Consider the following 18,415-nt stretch of genomic DNA (forward strand, 5'->3'; position numbering starts at 1 on the left):
CCAGAAGAAAATAGAAAAAGAATAAAGAATAGTTGAGTTGATGTACATGTCAGTATGGAGAGACATTTTACAATTCTGTCAGAGTCAGGAATGAATTAGTAGTAGGCACACAGAAAATTATCAGTTCAGTTCAGTTGCTCAGTCATGTCCGACTCTTTGTGACCCCATGGGCTGCAGCACACCAGGCTTCCCTGTCCATCACCAACTCCCAGAGCTTACAGTCATGTCCATTGAGTCGGTGATGCCATTCAACCATTTCATCCTCTGTCGTCCCCTTCTCCTCCTGCCTTCAATCTTTCCCAGCATCAAGGTCTTTTCCATTGAGTCAGTTCTTTGCATCAGAAAATTAAACAAAGTAGAAAAATGGGGCAAGTAGTCACTTTAGGAAAAACAAAAACTTACAAGAGAAAGGAAATGAGTCTAACTAACCTCTGTGGTTCATCTGTGACTACTTTCTTGGTCATATTGTTGTAAATACTAGATTTTGATTTAATGAAAAATTGTGACATAGATGTAATGATAGCAAAGATTTATATGGCACTTACCATGCTCCAAGCACTGTATTGAACATGCTTTACGTGCATTCACTCATTTCTTATAGCAACCCTATAAAATAGGTACTGTCATTATACTTCATTTTATAAAAGAGAAAACAGAGCTGTAGCTGTTTTCTGTCTTTTCTAAGGTCACATGACTAGCATGTAGTGGAGCCTGGTTTCAAACCAAGGCAATCTTAACTCCAGAGTTCATGTTCCAACCACTATGTTATGCTTCTGAAGAGGGAGGAAGTATGTTTATATGAGTTGATAGGTGTTGGTGATGGGAGAATGGTGGTTTGATGATATGTGATAGTGGTGGTGATCTCATGCAGATGGCAGTGAGCAGTGGCTTGCAGCAAGATCTTAGTTCCCTGTCTAGGAATTGAACCTCTGCCTAGAGGCTAGAAGCAAAATTTAGCTGTCTCTTGCCCCTGTTTGAAAGTAAGAATGTTTCAAGGAGGCAAAAACTGGAAAAACAGGTACATAGTTTGTTATTAGAGACACAGCACTTCCCTGGTGGCTCAGACGATAAAGAATCTACCTAAAATGCAGGAGACCCAGGATCGATTCCTGGGTCGGGAAGATCCCCTGGAGAAGGGTATGGCAACCCACTCCAGTATTCTTGCCTGGACAAGTCCATGGACAGATGATCCTAGTGGGGTACAGTCCATGAGGTTGCAGAGTTGGACACAACTCAGCGACTAACACACACAAGTCGGAGAGCACACAGAGAAACAGTTTGTTTAAGAGAGAAGCAAGGCAGAGATACATACTGGAGAGAAAGTGTGTGTGGTCCACCCTGAGCACCACCCCCTGCTCCCCCTCCCCAGCCAGTGAGGAGGAGCACACCAGCCCTAAATCACTCATATAGGGCACTTTTTCCAAGTCTCCTTTGGCCAATCATCTGGCTTTTGCCTGGCTCTGAATCCCTATTTGGTTTAACTCAGGGTCTTCCCCTGTGTGTGTGTGCATCTCTTAGCCAAGATGGATTCCAAGGCAAGGGCTTCTGGGAAGAAGAGCATATTATGGTCTGGTGCTCCCTCCCTTCTCTGACCTACTGAGGAACCTTTCTGCACATGTATAGTCAGAGAGGCCTCTTTGACCTTAAGAATGAGAAATATGTGGTCTCTTTATCTTCTATCCAAGTTCAAGCAGGACTCAGTTCCTCCTTGTTCCTGCCATTATCTTTATCTTGAAGTATCTATCCACAGAGGATTTCAGCTGCTCAGCCTGGGGCCCATCTATCTGGTACGTCAGTGGTGTTGATAACAAGAAATCTAAGTCCTCATCCTCCTTAGTAAGATCTTGATAAATAAAATCTATAATTGAAAAATAAAAAATACCACTAGAACCATGTTATTTATAAATATGAAGGTAAAAAGCAGAAACCAACTGAAAGAGTTAAATGTGGGGACTGGGTCTCAGTTGTGTACGACTCTTTGCGACCCCATGGACTGTAGCCTACCAGGCTCCTCCCTCCATGGGATTCTCCAGGCAAGAGTACTGGATTGGGTTGCCATTTCCTTCTCCAGGGGATCTTTCCGACCCAGGGATCGAATCCAGGTCTCCTGCATTCCAGGCAGACACTTTAACCTCTGAAAAACAGGTGCATAGTTTATTATTAGAGACACAGCACAGGGAAGCCCAAAGGGGTGGAACAGGGGATTAATTTTTTGTTAACTGTTTTATAATTCTCTTTGATTTTAAAACTGTATGTGAATTATGATGATATAAATTAAATTTACAAAAGTAATTTTTCAGCATTTAATTTGGAAATAGATAATTTTTATAAATTTGGATAGATAATAGGATACATTTTAATTGGTAATATATTTATGTTCTAAAGCACAAATGGTTTACATTTTCCTTTTAAATGAAATTTTTCAGTGGTCAAGTCAGATCTGGTATCTATTAGATTTACCTAAGAACCATTTTTCCTTTCTACCTGGAATGATAATTACGTTTTAATGTGCTATCTCTATTGTTTTCTTTGATTGTTTTTGTGTGTTGCTAGGTTATGTACATCCATAAAACAATATTTTCTATTCTAAATTTTGAGAAATACTTATTTGATAACATTTATGGTGATTGCAGTTATCCTTTGTAAAGCCAACTTATTGTTTCCCTACTGCTCATTTTCTATCTTTTTTATATAAAGTACTTTCTTTCACACAGTATTTCCCCCTTATTATTTTTTTTATTTATTGTCAATGAAAATAATTTTCCTGGATATTATATTAGTTGAATTGACGATTTAAAAATTTGTTTTGTTTTATTTTAAGTGGCTTACCATCACACCTTTCAACAAATTTATCCTGTATTTGCATTCTTTTGATTAACTTTCTTCCAGTCTTTAGACTTAGTGGTTCTGATGAGGTTACTTTAAAGAATTACATGGGTTATTTTTTTTCTTTCTGTTCTTACCACTATAAAGAATATATTTCTTTTCATTTTTTCTGGAGAAGGCAGTGGCAACCCACTCCAGTACTCTTGCCTGGGAAATCCCATGGACGGAGGAGCCTGGTGGGCTACAGTCCATGGGGTTGGGAGGAGTCGGACACGACTGAGTGATTTCACTTTCACTTGTCACTTCCATGTATTGGAGAAGGAAATGGCAACCCACTCCAGTATTCTTGCCTGGAGAATCCCAGGGATGGAGGAGCCTGGTGGGCTGCTGTCTATGGGGTTGCACAGAGTCAGACACGACTGATGTGACTTAGCAGCAGCAGCATTTTTTCTAGTGAAGGCAACTTTTATGAATTATAAACTTTATATTGCTTAGTGGTTTGTACATTGTGCTTTTAACAAAATAGTTCAGGGAAATACAGAAAAATTAACTTAGTTTTTTATAATAAGAACAGAGACTACAATAGTTTTATTGTCAGTTCTGTCAGATTTTTTTCACCTAGTGTCAGAAGTACAAAGTATTTAAATATGTAAAGTATCATGATTGTTATATCTCAGAGTAATTTGAAGTTATTAAAATTTATTAATAAATTAGTAAATGACTTTATATATTTGGAACTATAATCTTACTCTATTATTTATTGACAGATATGTTTAAAAGGTAAAGTACACATATTTAAATACTTAAATATCCAAGCGTGTTGCAGAATGGATAAGAAACCAGATTCTCTGGATCTTCCATCATTGAGTAAAAGAATGCCCTCCCAACCTCTCACAGACAGGTAATGTAATATTCTGTAAGATTCTAATTTCATGATGATGGTGTCTTCTCTCTATATATAGATGATATTTGTTTATTTTGAGTGAAATGAATATAGTTAGGATGATTGGTCCAGTGTTAAAATCAGTAATTAGCTGAAGTGAAATATCACCATCATAGAGTGAACCTCTGATAGTAGAATAAATTTGGAGTTTTCTCAAAAAATTTATTATTAAAGCTTTTAGTAGTAAAATGTAAAGTAAAAGTGCACTTCTGACATTCTAGTACAGAAGAACTAATTTCTCAGCACTTGACAACTGTTAATGTTCTACTGTAATCACTATGCTGTAAATTTGGAATAAGTAGAATTTGACTTTGAACTGAGGTTAGTGGAAGAGTAAGACATTTGTGGTTGGTTACGTTTCACCTCTGTTTTCTTGATGCATTTCTATATGGATATTTTTTTATTCAATTCTTTATGGATAAGGGATGATTTATCATTGATATTCTGTTTGATATTGGTATTTTTTCCTCAAAAGATTTTGAAATGTTAGATTTGATATTTTGTTTTTAATTCATCCTTTTGAGACGTAGATTAGACTGAAAGATTTTATGAAAACATAATTCCATCCAATACTATGGAAAATAATTTGGAGTGGGATGAGACTATACAAAGGGAGACTGTCCCTGACTTAAATACTTAAAGATTTGTTATTGTATTTATGGCATAGTTTAGACTACATGGAATGCCAACATAGTAAGTATTATTGTTAACAGTGCAAGTTTTTGAATCCGAAATAGGATTTTTCTCAAATATTTTTGTTGCCTTAGAATGATTAAGAATCTGAGCATTAAATTTAGTTGCCAAAGATTAGTTTGCTTAATATTATAAATGATAGTAGCCCAAACAATTCTACAAAAATTAGAATTAATTCATATACTAATCTCTATTAGTATGCTTTTATATTTATTTCAAAATTACTTTAGTAAGACATACATTATATTAGTCATTTATTTATTTAAGTTGAGTGCCTACCAGTAGATTCAGGGTTTGTTGAATTACATATTGGCCTCGGCCCTCATGGAGCTCACATTCTAGTGGAGGAGTTGGTTGTTAAATAAAACAAGAACACAGACACACACACATAATTTTAAATTTTGGTGAGTGCTTTGAAAGGAAGGAACATGTTTCAGGAGTGTGGTTGAGGAGTGTCTCTTTGGGAAGGTGAGGTTTTAAGTCAAGACCTGAAAGGAGAAAAGTTAGCTGTGGAAAGAGTGAGGGAAAGAGCATTTCAGGCAGAAATAATGGCATGGGCAAAGGTCTTAAGTTAGAAAGAAACTTGGTATGTTAAAAAAAAAAAAAACCTGAGAGGAGGCCAGCATTGTGGTACAAGTTGACTTTGGAAAGTTAGTCAGGGCTGAAGTTATACGGGGGCTTTGGAGGTTGTGGTAAGAAGTTTGAATTTTATTTAAAGTACAGTGGGTAGTCATTGGACAATTATAAACAGGAGGATAACATGACTAAATTATTTTTAAAGAAACTATTTTGGCTCTTATAGAGAGAATACATTGGAAGCAAACAAGTGAAAACACAGGGACTAGTTAGGGTGTTGTGGTACTACCAAAAGATCAAGGGGTCTAGAATAGGGTTATTGCAGTAGAGATGAAAAGGAGTGGACAGAATTGAGATAGATTTGAAGATGGTGTCTAGCAGTGCCATCCAATAGAAAGGCAATATGAGCCACATTGGTAATTTTTAAATTTTCTTGTAACCCATTTAAAAAATAATAAATTAATTTTAATAATGCATGTTACATTACCCAATATATTAAAAATGTCATTTCAGTATGTCAGTTCAGTTCAGTTGTTCAGTTGTGTCCAACTTTTTGTGACCCCATGGCCTGCAGCATGCCAGGTTTCCCTGTCCATCACCAACACGTGGAGCTTGCTCAAACTCATGATCTTCGAGTTGGTGATGCCATCCAACCATCTCATCCTTTGTCGTCCCCTTCTCCTCCTGCCTTCAATCTTTCCCAGCATCAGGGTCTTATCAAGTGAGTCAGTTCTTCTCATCAGGTGGCCAAAGTATTGGAGCTTCAGCTTCAGCATCAGTCCTTCCAATGAATATTCAGAACTGATTTTATTTAGGATTGACTGGTTTGATCTCCTTGCAGTCCAAGGGACTCTCAAGAGTCTTCTCCAACACCACAGTTGCAGAAGCATCAATTTTTCGGCACTCAGCTTTCTTTATGGTCTAACTCACATCCATACATGACTGCTGGAAAACCATAGCCTTGACTAGATGGACCTTTGTCAGCAAAGTAATGTCTATTTTTTATATGTCTTTTAAATATGCTGTCTAGGTTTCTCATAGCTTTTCTTCCAAGGAGCAAGCATCTTTTAATTTCATGGCTGCAGTCACCATCTGCAAGGATTTTGGAGCCCAAGAAAATAAAGTCTGACACTGTTTCCATTGTTTCCCCATCTATTTGCCATGAAGTGATGGGACTGGATGTCATGATTTTAGTTTTTTGAATGTTAAGTTTTAAGCCAACTTTTTCACTCTCCTCTTTCACTTTCATTAAGAGGCTTTTCAGTTTCTTTTTGCTTTCTGCCATAACGATGGTGTCATCTGCATATCTGAGGCTATTGATATTTCTCCTGGCAATCTTGATTCCAGCTTTTGCTTTATCCAGCCTGGCATTTTGCATGATGTACTCTATATATAAGTGAAATATGCTGGGTGACAATATACAGCCTTGATGTACTCCTTTCTTGATTTGGAACCAGTCCATTGTTCCATGTCCAGTTCTAAATGTTGCTTCTTGACCTGCATAGAAATTTGTCAGGAGGCAGGTCAGGTGGTCTGGTATTCCCATCTCTTTCAGAATTCTCTACAGTTTGTTGTGATCTACATAGTTAAAGGCTTTGGCATAGTCAGTAAAGCAGAAGTAGATGTTTTTCTGGAACTCTCTTGCTTTTTCTATTATGCAGTGGATGTTGGCAATTTGATCTTTGGTTCCTCTGCCTTTTCTAAATCCAGCTCTGAACATCTGGAAGTTCTTGGTTCATGTACTGTTGAAGCCTGGCTTGGAGAATTTTGAGCATTACTTTGCTAGCGTGTGAGATGCTTACAGTTGTGCCATAGTTTGAACATTCTTTGTCGTTGCCTTTCTTTGGGATTGAAATGAAAACTGACCTTTTACGGTCCTGTGGCCACTGCTGAGTTTTCCAAATTTGCTGGCATATTGAGTGCAGCACTTTCACAGCATCATCTTTTAGGATTTGAAATGGCTTAGCTGGAATCCCATCACCTTCACTAGCTTTGTTTGTAGTGATGCTTCCTAAGGCCCACTTGACTTTGCACCTGCAGGATGTCTGGCTGTAGGTGAGTGATCACACCATCGTGGTTATCTGGGTCACTAAGATCTTTTTTGTATAGTTCTTTTGTGTATTCTTGCCACCTTTTCTTAATATCTTCTGCTTCTGTTAGGTCCTTAACATTTCTGTCCTTTATTGTGACCATCTTTGCATGAAATATTCTCTTGGTATCTCTCATTTTCTTGAAGAGATCTCTAGTTTCCCATTCTGTTGTTTTCCTCTATTTCTTTGCATTGATCACTGAGGAAAGCTTTCTTACCTCTCCTTGCTATTCCTTGGAACTTTGCATTCAGATGTATATATCTTTCCTTTTCTCCTTTGCCTTTAGCTTTTTTTCTTTTCTCGGCTATTTGTAAGCTTCCTCACCCAACCATTTTGCCTTTTTGCATTTCTTTTCCTTGGGGATGGTCTTGAATACTGCCTCCTGTACAATGTCTTGAACCTTCATCCATAGTTCTTCTGGCACTCTATCAGATCTAATCCCTTGGATCTATTTGTCACTTCCACTGTATAATTGTAAGGGATTTGATTTAGGTCATACCTGATGGTCTAGTGGTTTTCCTTATTTTCTTCAATTTAAATCTGAATTTGGCAATAAACAGTTCATGATCTGAGCCACAGTCAGCTCCCGGTCTTGTTTTTGCTGACTGTATAAAGCTTCTACATAATTGAAATTTCAATATATAATTACATATAAAACACTAGTGAGTTATTTCACTTTCTTTTAAATCTTTGAAATCTAGCATGTATTTTACATTTGTAGCATGTCTCAATTTGGACTAGTTACATTCAAATGCTCTGTTGCCAAGCATGACTAGTGGCTACTGTATTGGACAGGACAGATCAATAGAGTTTATTTGTGGCTCTTGGGTGTACTTATCCTTCACACAGAGCTGGTATTGAATTACTTAGTTCTTGTATGTACTTTCTAGTTTCTCACTCATGTTCTTGGCTATATGGTTCTTACTACTTAGAATACCTTTCCTTGATATTTTGTAAACTCTTTATTCTATATAGGCATTGCAGTAGTTACACTTATCTTCAGCTTTTGCAGTCAGACATAATATCCTCGTGAAGCTCTTCTCCAACTCTTAATAACTGTATGTCCTTGTATCATATCATCTCTGGTTTTTAGCTTTCTTGTATGTGAAAAGGAAAATAATCATACAGATGTTGTCAGGATTGAATAAAATAATGCATATAGAGTATTTATCATGGTGTCTTATTAATTCCTCAACAAATAACTTATTATTATCATTGTCATCTGTTTCAAACACACCAATGTATGTTAGTATAGTATATGGATATATTATTGGGTGGTGGAGTCAGATGGATTTCAGTTCTAATCATGGTTTAATGATTAATTCATTAAACCTCTTAATTCCTCCTTGGCCTATGTAAGTTATTTAATCTCTCTGAGCCTGTTTCTTTATTTAAAATGTTAACAATACATATTTCAAAAGCTTGTTGTGAGAATTAAATGTGTGCCTAGCAACTAGTTCAGTAAATGATACTCAGTAAATGTCATAATATTTCCCCTTGGAAAGTTAACTTTTATTAGCTTTATTTCTTCATTTGTAAGAAGAAATAATAATGCATAAATCGTACAATTTCATTATAAATAAAATATGAGGTGCACCTGGCATAGTATCTAATACAATGTAGACACTCAGCAAATGCTAGCAATTGTTGTCTTTCATCCTTCAAGATTAATCTCAAATGCTTCTTTCTTGGGTGAAGCCTTTCCTCACCTTCCCAAGGAGAAATTTATATTTACCTTTGTTCTTGTTGTTTATTTGGTAAGTTGTGTCTGACTCTTTTGTGACCCCATGGACTATAGCCTGCCAGGCTCCTCTGACTGTGATTTCTCAGGCAAGAATACTGGAGTGGGTTACCATTTCCTTCTCTGGGGATCTTCCCAACCCAAGGATCAAACCCTCGTCTCCTGCTTGGCAGGTGGATTCTTTACCACTGAACCATCTGGGAAGCCCCGTTTACCTTTGTCATATCCTTCAGAACAGATAAGCATACTCCCCCGCTGGGCTGAGAATGCATTGAAAGCAAACATTAAAATTCATCTCATCTCAGGTGTTCAGCATAGTGCCTTAACCCTTGGTAATTGCTTCCCTAAGTTTGTTGATATACTCCTGAAAAGTATAAAATCAGTATTTGGGGAAGAAATATAACAGATCAGGGACTTCAGTGTTAGATAATCTTGGGATAAAACTTAGACTTCCATTTGCAAGTTGTATGTCATTGAGTCATTTTTTCAACCCTTTCTGGCCTCAGTTTCTTTTTCTGTAAAATGAGAAAGCACCAATAACCTGCTAGAATTTTCACAAGGAATATGAAGTATTATCTTTAAAATACTTTAAGAAAAACTTAGCCCAGTTCTTGGCATATAACCAGTGGTCAATGTACAGTATATGATAAATTTGCAAATTAAAGTGAAAACTATTTTGCAACTTCGGTGGTATTCTGTAATTCAGAAATTTACAAGGACAGCTCTTTCCTCACACCAAAACAATTGCTTATTCAATGCTTTACAGGCGTTTTTTGACCTTTTTTCTCTTAATTACTTAATGGTCCTTATTTATGAAGCTAAATATATTTTTAGAGATAATGAAGAAGAAATGGTTGTATTAAGGTTAAAAAACATTTCAGCATTATATGGTAGAATTTGACAAACTCATAAGAAAAATAGGTCTTTATCAAGATGATTTTCTAGCAGGACTATCTGCTTTTCTGAATCTCTCAGAATAAATAATAGGCTATTGTTAAGGCTATTGTAACCTATTTTACAATAGAGCACATGAAAATATTACATGAGGGACATGAATAAAGTGTTTTATATGATCCAGTATTTTTCTCCTCATGTTTTTAAGGATCTTACATATCAAAAATATATATTCTATATTATCTAGCAAAATTCTAGGTCAATTATGTATTATCTATTTAAGAAGAAAACCTTAACTGCCCTTAGAATTTGTATTTCCATAGTATGGAAGATTTTTATCCAAATAAAAATCATGGTCCTGACTCTGGAATTGGAAGTGATAATGGAGAGAAACGATTGTCTACAACAGAAGTGAGTTTTTTCTATTACTGAACTATTTTATTTTAAAATTTTATTAGAAAAACAAACGAAAAATTTACTGGAGCTTTGAAGTAGATAGGCACTTGCACACATTTCATTTATTTTGCTTAAAAATGTGATCAGCATTGCATTTTATGACCTCAAGTTAAAAAAAAAAAGACGTGCAGTTTTAAAAGCAAAACAGTAAACCTCATATTAATTTTTGGTTTTAAAACTGGAGATTTAAATCAGGTGTTCTGTACTTCATATATGTAATTAAAACAATCCTTATCATATATTTAAAATGCCTCATTTTTACTTTTTACTTATTGCATTCAGCCATCAGATGATGACACAATCAGCCTTCATTCTCAAGTCTCAGAATCAAATAGAGAGCAGACATCAAGAAATGACAGTCACTCAACAGGAAGTAAACCTGATTCTCAGAAAGGTAATTCATAAAGTGTCTGCTGTTTTTATGTCATGTATATATATCCCTTTTTAAAAATGAATATATTTTTTAAAGTGGGCTTTAAAAATAATAGTGTGTGCGTGCTTGCTAAGTTGCTTCAATCATGTCCGACTCTGTGCAACCTATGGACCATAGCCTGTAAAGCTCCTCTCTCTGTGGGATTCTCCAGACAAGAGTACTGGAGTGGGTTGCCATGCTCTCCTCCAGGGGACCTTCCTGACCCAGGGATCGAACCAACATCTCTTGCATCTCCTGCATTGGCAGGTGGGTTCTTTACCACTAGCACCACCTGGGAAGCCCCCAAATTATAGTATCTTTGATCAACTCTTTTATTGAGAAAAAGATACTTTTTTCTAAGCACTGCAGTGGCAGAGCACACTGTTTACTATTCATGTTTTCTAATAAGTATTAATCTATACTTAGACCAGGAGGTGTATGATTTTACTGACGCCAACACAAATGATGTAGTAGTTCCTGAACAAGGAGATGCACATATTGGATCATTTGTTGCTTTCCTTAAGGTAAAGAAAACTTTGAACAAATATCAATACCAAGTTCTCCTTAATCTCACAAAAGTGAACCATACAATTTAAAATGATAACTTTCTTTTATATAAGGGAAAAGAGAAAGGTCCTGAAAAATCTCAGAAAAATGAAGAATTGGGAGATGCAAAAAGGTAAGCACACCTGAATTTGCAAATTGAAGTATTGCTTATTAATACTTGAAATATCACAGATATTTCTGAAGCTTGAATGAATAAATTCTTTGTTCATTTACCTGTTAAGTTCAGATAGTTAATTTGTGAATATTTCATCTGCCTGCTTTCCTCAATGAAGCTGAAAATTATAGTAAACATATAAGTTAAATGTAGTATATACACTGTTTTTCTCCATAAGTGTAATTATAATGTCCCCTATTACTATTATTGAAGAAAATGATACTTTCCCATACATTGCCTCATTTAAGCTATTTAGCTGTTCTTTAAAACAGATGGTATTGGTATAATTTGACCAATTGGGAAACTGAGACCTGGAGTTTCAAGTGTCTCAAACTGAGGTGTTCTGACTCTTGGTTTAATAAACTTTACATTACATGAGACTGGTTATGGTAATTTTAAGGGTATTTACTTCTTTATTTTATTAAAATAATTTACTTTGGATCTTCTCTGTATCCTTTATCTTATGAAATGATAGAAATTGACCTACCACATTTTTTCAGAAAAGAAAGAGTGTTTGTTGAATACCTACCATCTACCAGGATCTGTGCTACATGCTTTGCTATGTTTCTTACTTAATCTTCACTAAATCCTGCTGCTGCTGCTAAGTCGCGTCAGTCGTGTCCAACTCTGTGTGACCCCATAGACGGCAGCCCACCAGGCTCCTCCGTCCATGGGATTTTCCATGCAAGAGTACTGATGTGGGTTGCCATTGCCTTCTCTGTCACTAAATCCTACAGGGTGGATATTGTCCACATTTTTACAGATAAGGAAGGTAAAGCTGGGAGACTATAAAGTTTCTTATCTAAAACCACTTAGCTAGTGTCCACTAGAACCTGAGTCTAGCTTTCTGATCCCCAAGTTTTTCTCTTTTCTCTGTATTGTGCTTCCCTCAAATGACCTCATTGGAAACTTTTTAATAGTCATTAATTAATCATCTCTGGTGCTCCATAAGGAGATACAGTGCTTTGTTTTACTCTCTGTGTTTCATTTTTCTCTTACTTTCTCATGTTATTGCATGAGGACAGTTGTCTTACCTTGAGAGACTCCAGTAGCATGTAAGATATGGTAAAGATACAGAGTCTTAGGTTTGATACCATTGTTTATTTATTTACTTGCTTACTTGCCTACTTATCTTACCATGCAGCATGCATGATCTTAGTTTCCCCACCAAGGATTAAATCTGTGTCCTCTTCAGTGAAAATGCAGAGTTTTAACCACTGGACTGCCAGGGAAGTCACTGACACCATTTTTTAAATGAAATGCCTTTGGGATAAGATTGCTAGAGTTTAGAGAAAAATTTTAAAATTTCTTTGTTTTCTTTTGAATGATAAAAAAGATACATATATTTTAATGAATTTTTCTTGCAAATTTTCCAATCTTATCTGAATCTATTTTGCATTTCTACTACTTAAACATTTTACACAGAGATTTTAAAAATCAAAATAAATGAACTGATAAAAGCAGAGTGGTTTGATAAAATGAAAAATTTTCATAACATTTTCTATTTATTTCTAAAGATAGGCAAATAGAGCTCTGTGGTCCTTATTATACTCAAGATGGAGAATATGCATTGTTAAATTACTATGGCCATTTCACATTTCAGAAATTACAAAATGGTAATGCAGTTTACTTTGTTAGCCATTAATTATATTAATATAACCAGAATGCGACATTTCCTATTGAGTAGAGAGGATAGATATTAATATGTTTGTATATTCCTTCAATATTCTTTATTTCTTATTTTAACATTTTAAATACAAGAACATTTCATGTGCTATTAAAAACAAAAAAAGGTTTCTACATCTGAAAGCTGGCATAAAATATCTCTGCCTTACTTTTTGGATAATCATGTTTATGTTACCTTTCAGACTTGGGAAAGAACAACTACTTACTGAGGAAGAGGATGATGGTTTGAAGGAAGTAACTGATTTGAGGAAAATAGCTGTTCAGTTATTGCAGCAAGAGCAGAAGAACAGGTATTTTTTTCAGTAATGAGATTTAAATGGGCAAATTTTATAATCATTAAATTTGATATTTAAAGATTGTCAAACAGTAAACAAGAAGACCGTCTACTAAAAGATAATAGGAAATACTTAGGAAAGAAATATAAAATTACATATATAATTAACAGAATACTTTATCCTCATATAGTCATTCTATTTATTGCTTCAGTATCTTTTTTATTCCTTTGTGCTAAATACTAATAATTGATATTCATCTTAGCTCACAATAGCATGATATGTTATAAGCATTCTTTCCAAGTACATGTCACAAGTATATAGTGTGCTTTTTATCTGATTTTGAGTTACTTGGGATATGTGTAAACTCCTTAAAATTGAATTATATAATCACTGATTAAATCAGTGTGACAGTTTGAGAATCACAGGTTCACTTTAGTCTGTGTCTTGGTCAATGAGCATTTCTCCCTCTGGCTAGGCTTTCGCCAAATGCTTGTTATTGGCAATGAGCAGGACCTTGTGTTAATGAGTATAAAATCAGTGCAAGTCCATTTTTTATACAGAGAAGGTTCTGCGTGCTGCTGAGGGTTGGCTATTATTGCCATCTTCATGTATTGAGAGTGCTACATTTATATTAATAATTTCGAAATAATAAAATAGAACTGAGATTTTGTTTGTTTGTTTTGAGAAAATTAAAAGAATAATTTTGGTGCATTTAACTTGGATAACTGGTATGTTTTTTACATATTCAAAGCAATAAATGTTTATGGATCACAGGACCATGTTTTAGGATGTTTAAAAAAGTATGTTGGCATTTGCTTAAAGATGTTTTGAAAAATAATTACTATTAAAACTTATTCAATGACTGATGTGTGGTATTAGGGGCCACTATAATAGTTTTTAAAATAACCACTAAGTATCTCTTTTTGCACTGCTACTACATTTATAGAATTAAAAACCATACTAGAAAATATATTTATCCCTTCTATATCTAATGTATCCTCATTCCCAATTGACATTTTTCTTCTGTCATAACTCTCTATCACGCTTTTCTGTCATCCTTTTTGAAGCTTATCTTCTAATCTTTCCTGTGATTCATTTCTAATGGGCCTTTTTAAAAATTGACTACTTATGAGGTTGTATGTGTTTTCTCCCCTTCAGTATAATTAAAGTATTGATGGCCCCATTGGTTTAAGAGTTTTGATGAAGCAAGCCACCACCTGCTCTATGTAGTTTACAAAGTAGTTAAGTTTCTACCTCCCCTACTTGGCAGGTGAAAAAATTAGATTTATCATTATGAACAGAGAATATTGATTTTATAAGAACCCACAACAATATGTATTTCCCTCATGTCAAGAATTGCATTTGAGTGTATAATTTTAGATTTTAATATAGCCATATATATCATTTCTATATTTTCATTTTTCTCCTATTGTTGTATTAGTTTTACATCTATCCCTCTGACTTAAACTACTCTTTCAACCTAAATACATCAAATGATGTTTCATAGGTCTTGCTTTTTGATAGTTTGTAATAAATACAAAGCAGTACCCAGCTCTGCCTTGTACATAGTAGGTATTTGTTAGTACTGTTACTGGTTAATTACTTGAAAATGAGATCAAATTTAAAGCTAGTAGGAACCATTAATGTAGTTAATATGTTCTCTCTACATAATTTTTGTTATTTTTGAAATTTATGCAAAATTAATTTCTTTCTCTGAACTGTTTCCATTCTCCTTTTCAGATGTTAGTGCATATAAATATAAGAGCTTTTTGGATTAATAATCAGTGACATTAATATTATAATAACTATGTCTAATTTTTGAAGGCATTAAAATTTTATGATATCTGGACATAAAGTAAGGAGTACATTTTACTTTTAAAATATGTAATCTATAGACAGTTTAGATCCCTAGCCAATTCTGTTCATGGCTAAACTTAAACTGGGCTCAGAATTTTCTTATGCTGAATCTATTATTTTCTCCATTAAATCATATCATCCTTCCTTCTAAAATATCCTGCTAATGCTTATATCTCTTAGATTTAGATAATTAAAATTATTGTTTACTGTTACAACACATAAATTTTAGTGAGTCTAAAAGTCAAAAGTAATCTTCTAAAAGAATATATTCCTTAGAGGATTTGAGTTTTTATACCTTCTCTGGCTGTAGATTTCCCCTTTCACAAAGTATTGTTTTAGATTCTAGCTTTATTAAATGAATCTGAAATGCTATTTAAAATTGCAAATCAACCAAAAGTTTTGATATTTCTTTTTAAGTTTTAATATAATTGTTGCAATGTTTTTGTCTATTTATTGTTAGTCTTGATTTAAAATAATTTATCTGGGGTAAGATTATTCTTGTATAGCAAGAAGTACCACTTAGGATTTCTACTTTGACTGTATGCTTATTATTTAGCTGTTCTTTAGCTAGCTATTCGTGGAAAGTAAATGCAGTGTTAACTCTCAGCTAAATCTAAAAGAAGCCAGCCATTGTTCTTCAAAATTAGAGGGAATTTAAAAACAGCTTATGTTGAGTTCAGTGATGATTTTCTTAGAGCATCTTTGCCACTTTAGTTCACACTGTTTTTTTAAAAGATATATGTAATTCTTTAATAAGGTTTATACTAGTACTTGGTAGATGAAACTATCCTAGGAAAATAACAAGAGAATATTGCACAGAATTAGTAATCAAAAAGGGTGGGAAAAGAGATCACCAAGTAAACCATCAAGTAGATAAATCCTAAGTGTTCAAAGTCTGAAACCTAGTTATTTATAATACTGCCCTTCTTTGTCTAATTGAGATGCATATATTAAACTACTTTATATTGACAGTTTATTGTTAAAATTTTAAAGCTAATCTTTATCCTCTTTCTTAAAAGATCGGATTATTTTTACTTATATTTGAGTGTATTGAAGTCCCCTTGAGTCAGTGACCTTGTCTATATTAAAATAGCTGTTCCACAAATCATAATTTTATTTTTATTATAATTTTGGAAGTTAAATAAAAAACTATTATCTTAAAATAATATTGCTCTGTAAATTATTTAACCAATTCTTCAAATTTCCACCAACTCTACTTATGTATCTTAGTGTTAGAGAAGTGGCTACTGTTCTTTCTTATACTGATTTTCTTACTATGTGGCTTATTAAGTAAATGTTTAGCTGGCTTCTTAAAATTTGATTTTCATGCTAAGAAATGATTATATGAAGACTTTTGCAATGAATAGCTTCCGTTGATTGGTTCCCACAGCATGTTCATTCCTGTTAGCTTATTCTGTAGTATTTTCTAATATATATTTACTTTTAATAATTATTTGATTTGCTTTTATGTGTGTCCTGAGAGTTTTTACTTACTGTGGAAAGATGTACTTCTGAGTACTATGTAATACAGTTAAATTTTAAAAAGTAATTATGAAAAGTTATATTGAAGTATAATTATTTAAGGATCATGTAAAGCAAAATCAGATTTGGAGCAGTTTAGTATTTTAGTTTTGAATTATAGAAATTATGTACATTACTTTTTCATGTGATTTTTTTTCTTTTTCTGATCATATGAACTCTTAATTTGAGGAGCATTATGTTAACTTCTAGCTTGTTATAACTAATTAGGTAGTTCTCTCAACCCTTAAAATCTATCCATTCTTTCTTTTCTGCTTGCTTTACTAATGACTTCCCTATCCTCTCCCAAAACATCTTACTTCTTCCATCTTTTGGTTTGGTTGATGTACGTGAAATATGAATACAGACGGAGGCCTTTATGTTATAGAGCATCATTCAGTGAAAAATTCTTCCAGAGGACCAGAGCAGCAGGACGTGCATCAAGGTATCTAGAGTTTGTGGACACCTTAAGTATTAAGTGGCCAGGTTAATGCAACTGAATTATACATATACTCTTTTACCTAAAATTCAGTACTGGTACCTGGATTAGGGAAGTGTTTTAATAATCTAGAACAGATATTTAGATAAAACAGACATTTATTTTGACTCTGAGTATCACACAGTAAAACATTAAATATCAATGTACAGAGTAAAATTTTTCAGAGAATTTTTAATATAAAATATATTATATCAGTAAGTAGAGCTCAATATTTTTCTTTCTCCTCTAATGTGACTCATGCACATTAGTAGTCACAACACTAGTGTGTGTGGTGTGGGGAGAATTCTGAATTTACTGCAGTGGGGAGCATTGTAGTTTGATGCCCCCTTCCAAGGGAATAATTCTGACCCTCCCCCTCTCCCAGGAACTTTGCAGTGTTAAAAAGGATATATCTCCTTTTTAAATCAATTTTTTACTTTTTCAGTTTTATCGAGATATAATTAACATACAGCCTTGTATAAGGTGTTTGGTATAATGATTTGACTTCCATAAATCATGAAATCATTATCATAAGCAGTTTAGTGAACATCCATCATTTCATACACAGATAAAGAAACAGAAAAAATATTTTTCCATGTGAAGAGAATTCTTAGGATTCACTTCCTTTTTAAAAAATTAGTCTTTAATGATATATTTTTTCCTGATGTTCTTAGATATTTTATTATCTAAATTCCTCTGCATTTGGGGATTCAATACAATTTTAGTGCCTGTCCACACAAAGAAGAATAAAGATGTCAGTAATCTAGAAATTACTTGGTGCAAAGCTACACTGCTTTGTATGTGATACTTGTCATTTGCCTCTCTCTGTAGCTTCCTCCTGTTGAGGCTCTACTAGATCTTAGCTAGTGAGAAAAACTGGGGTAGTGGAAATTGGTTTCTTTATGAAACCATCTTTCTGTAATTATGAACTTATATTTATTTCATTATATATTTTAATAGTCAATATGTATCTTTAATTTGAAATTCTCTTCTTCTGTGTACTCTTTTGATAGTTGACATCTGGTTATATTATTTTGAATAAAAGGCAGATATTCTACTACCTATAAAACTAAACTTTAAAATGGAAAATTAACATTTATATCCATAGTAAATAGATAAATATTAATTCAAATATATTAGTTACTTATATTAAAGATAGATTATTATTCATTGCTTTTGACTTTGAGATCAATACTTAGAATTCTATAAAATTATGAACAAATGGTTCTCTCATGTAATGGTTTATCAG

At 33.9% G+C, this 18,415-nt stretch overlaps 1 protein-coding gene across 4 annotated transcripts in view; it reads left to right on the plus strand.

The window, feature by feature from the left end:
* LRCH2 (leucine rich repeats and calponin homology domain containing 2) overlaps nt 1-18,415 on the plus strand; it is a 104,201-nt gene that overhangs the window by 47,682 nt on the left and 38,104 nt on the right. For 2 of the 4 annotated variants that reach the window (XM_027534012.1, XM_027534013.1), the window contains exons 6-12: nt 3,594-3,727; nt 10,087-10,174; nt 10,502-10,613; nt 11,058-11,155; nt 11,252-11,310; nt 13,221-13,328; nt 17,056-17,133. In XM_027534012.1, the coding sequence (XP_027389813.1) occupies nt 3,594-3,727; nt 10,087-10,174; nt 10,502-10,613; nt 11,058-11,155; nt 11,252-11,310; nt 13,221-13,328; nt 17,056-17,133 (677 nt within the window). The remainder of the gene's footprint in view (nt 1-3,593; nt 3,728-10,086; nt 10,175-10,501; nt 10,614-11,057; nt 11,156-11,251; nt 11,311-13,220; nt 13,329-17,055; nt 17,134-18,415) is intronic. The other 2 variants (XM_027534014.1, XM_027534015.1) reach the window with 1 other exon arrangement.

Source organism: Bos indicus x Bos taurus, chromosome X (genome assembly GCF_003369695.1).
Source record: "Bos indicus x Bos taurus breed Angus x Brahman F1 hybrid chromosome X, Bos_hybrid_MaternalHap_v2.0, whole genome shotgun sequence".
Taxonomy (NCBI): Eukaryota; Metazoa; Chordata; class Mammalia; order Artiodactyla; family Bovidae; genus Bos; species Bos indicus x Bos taurus.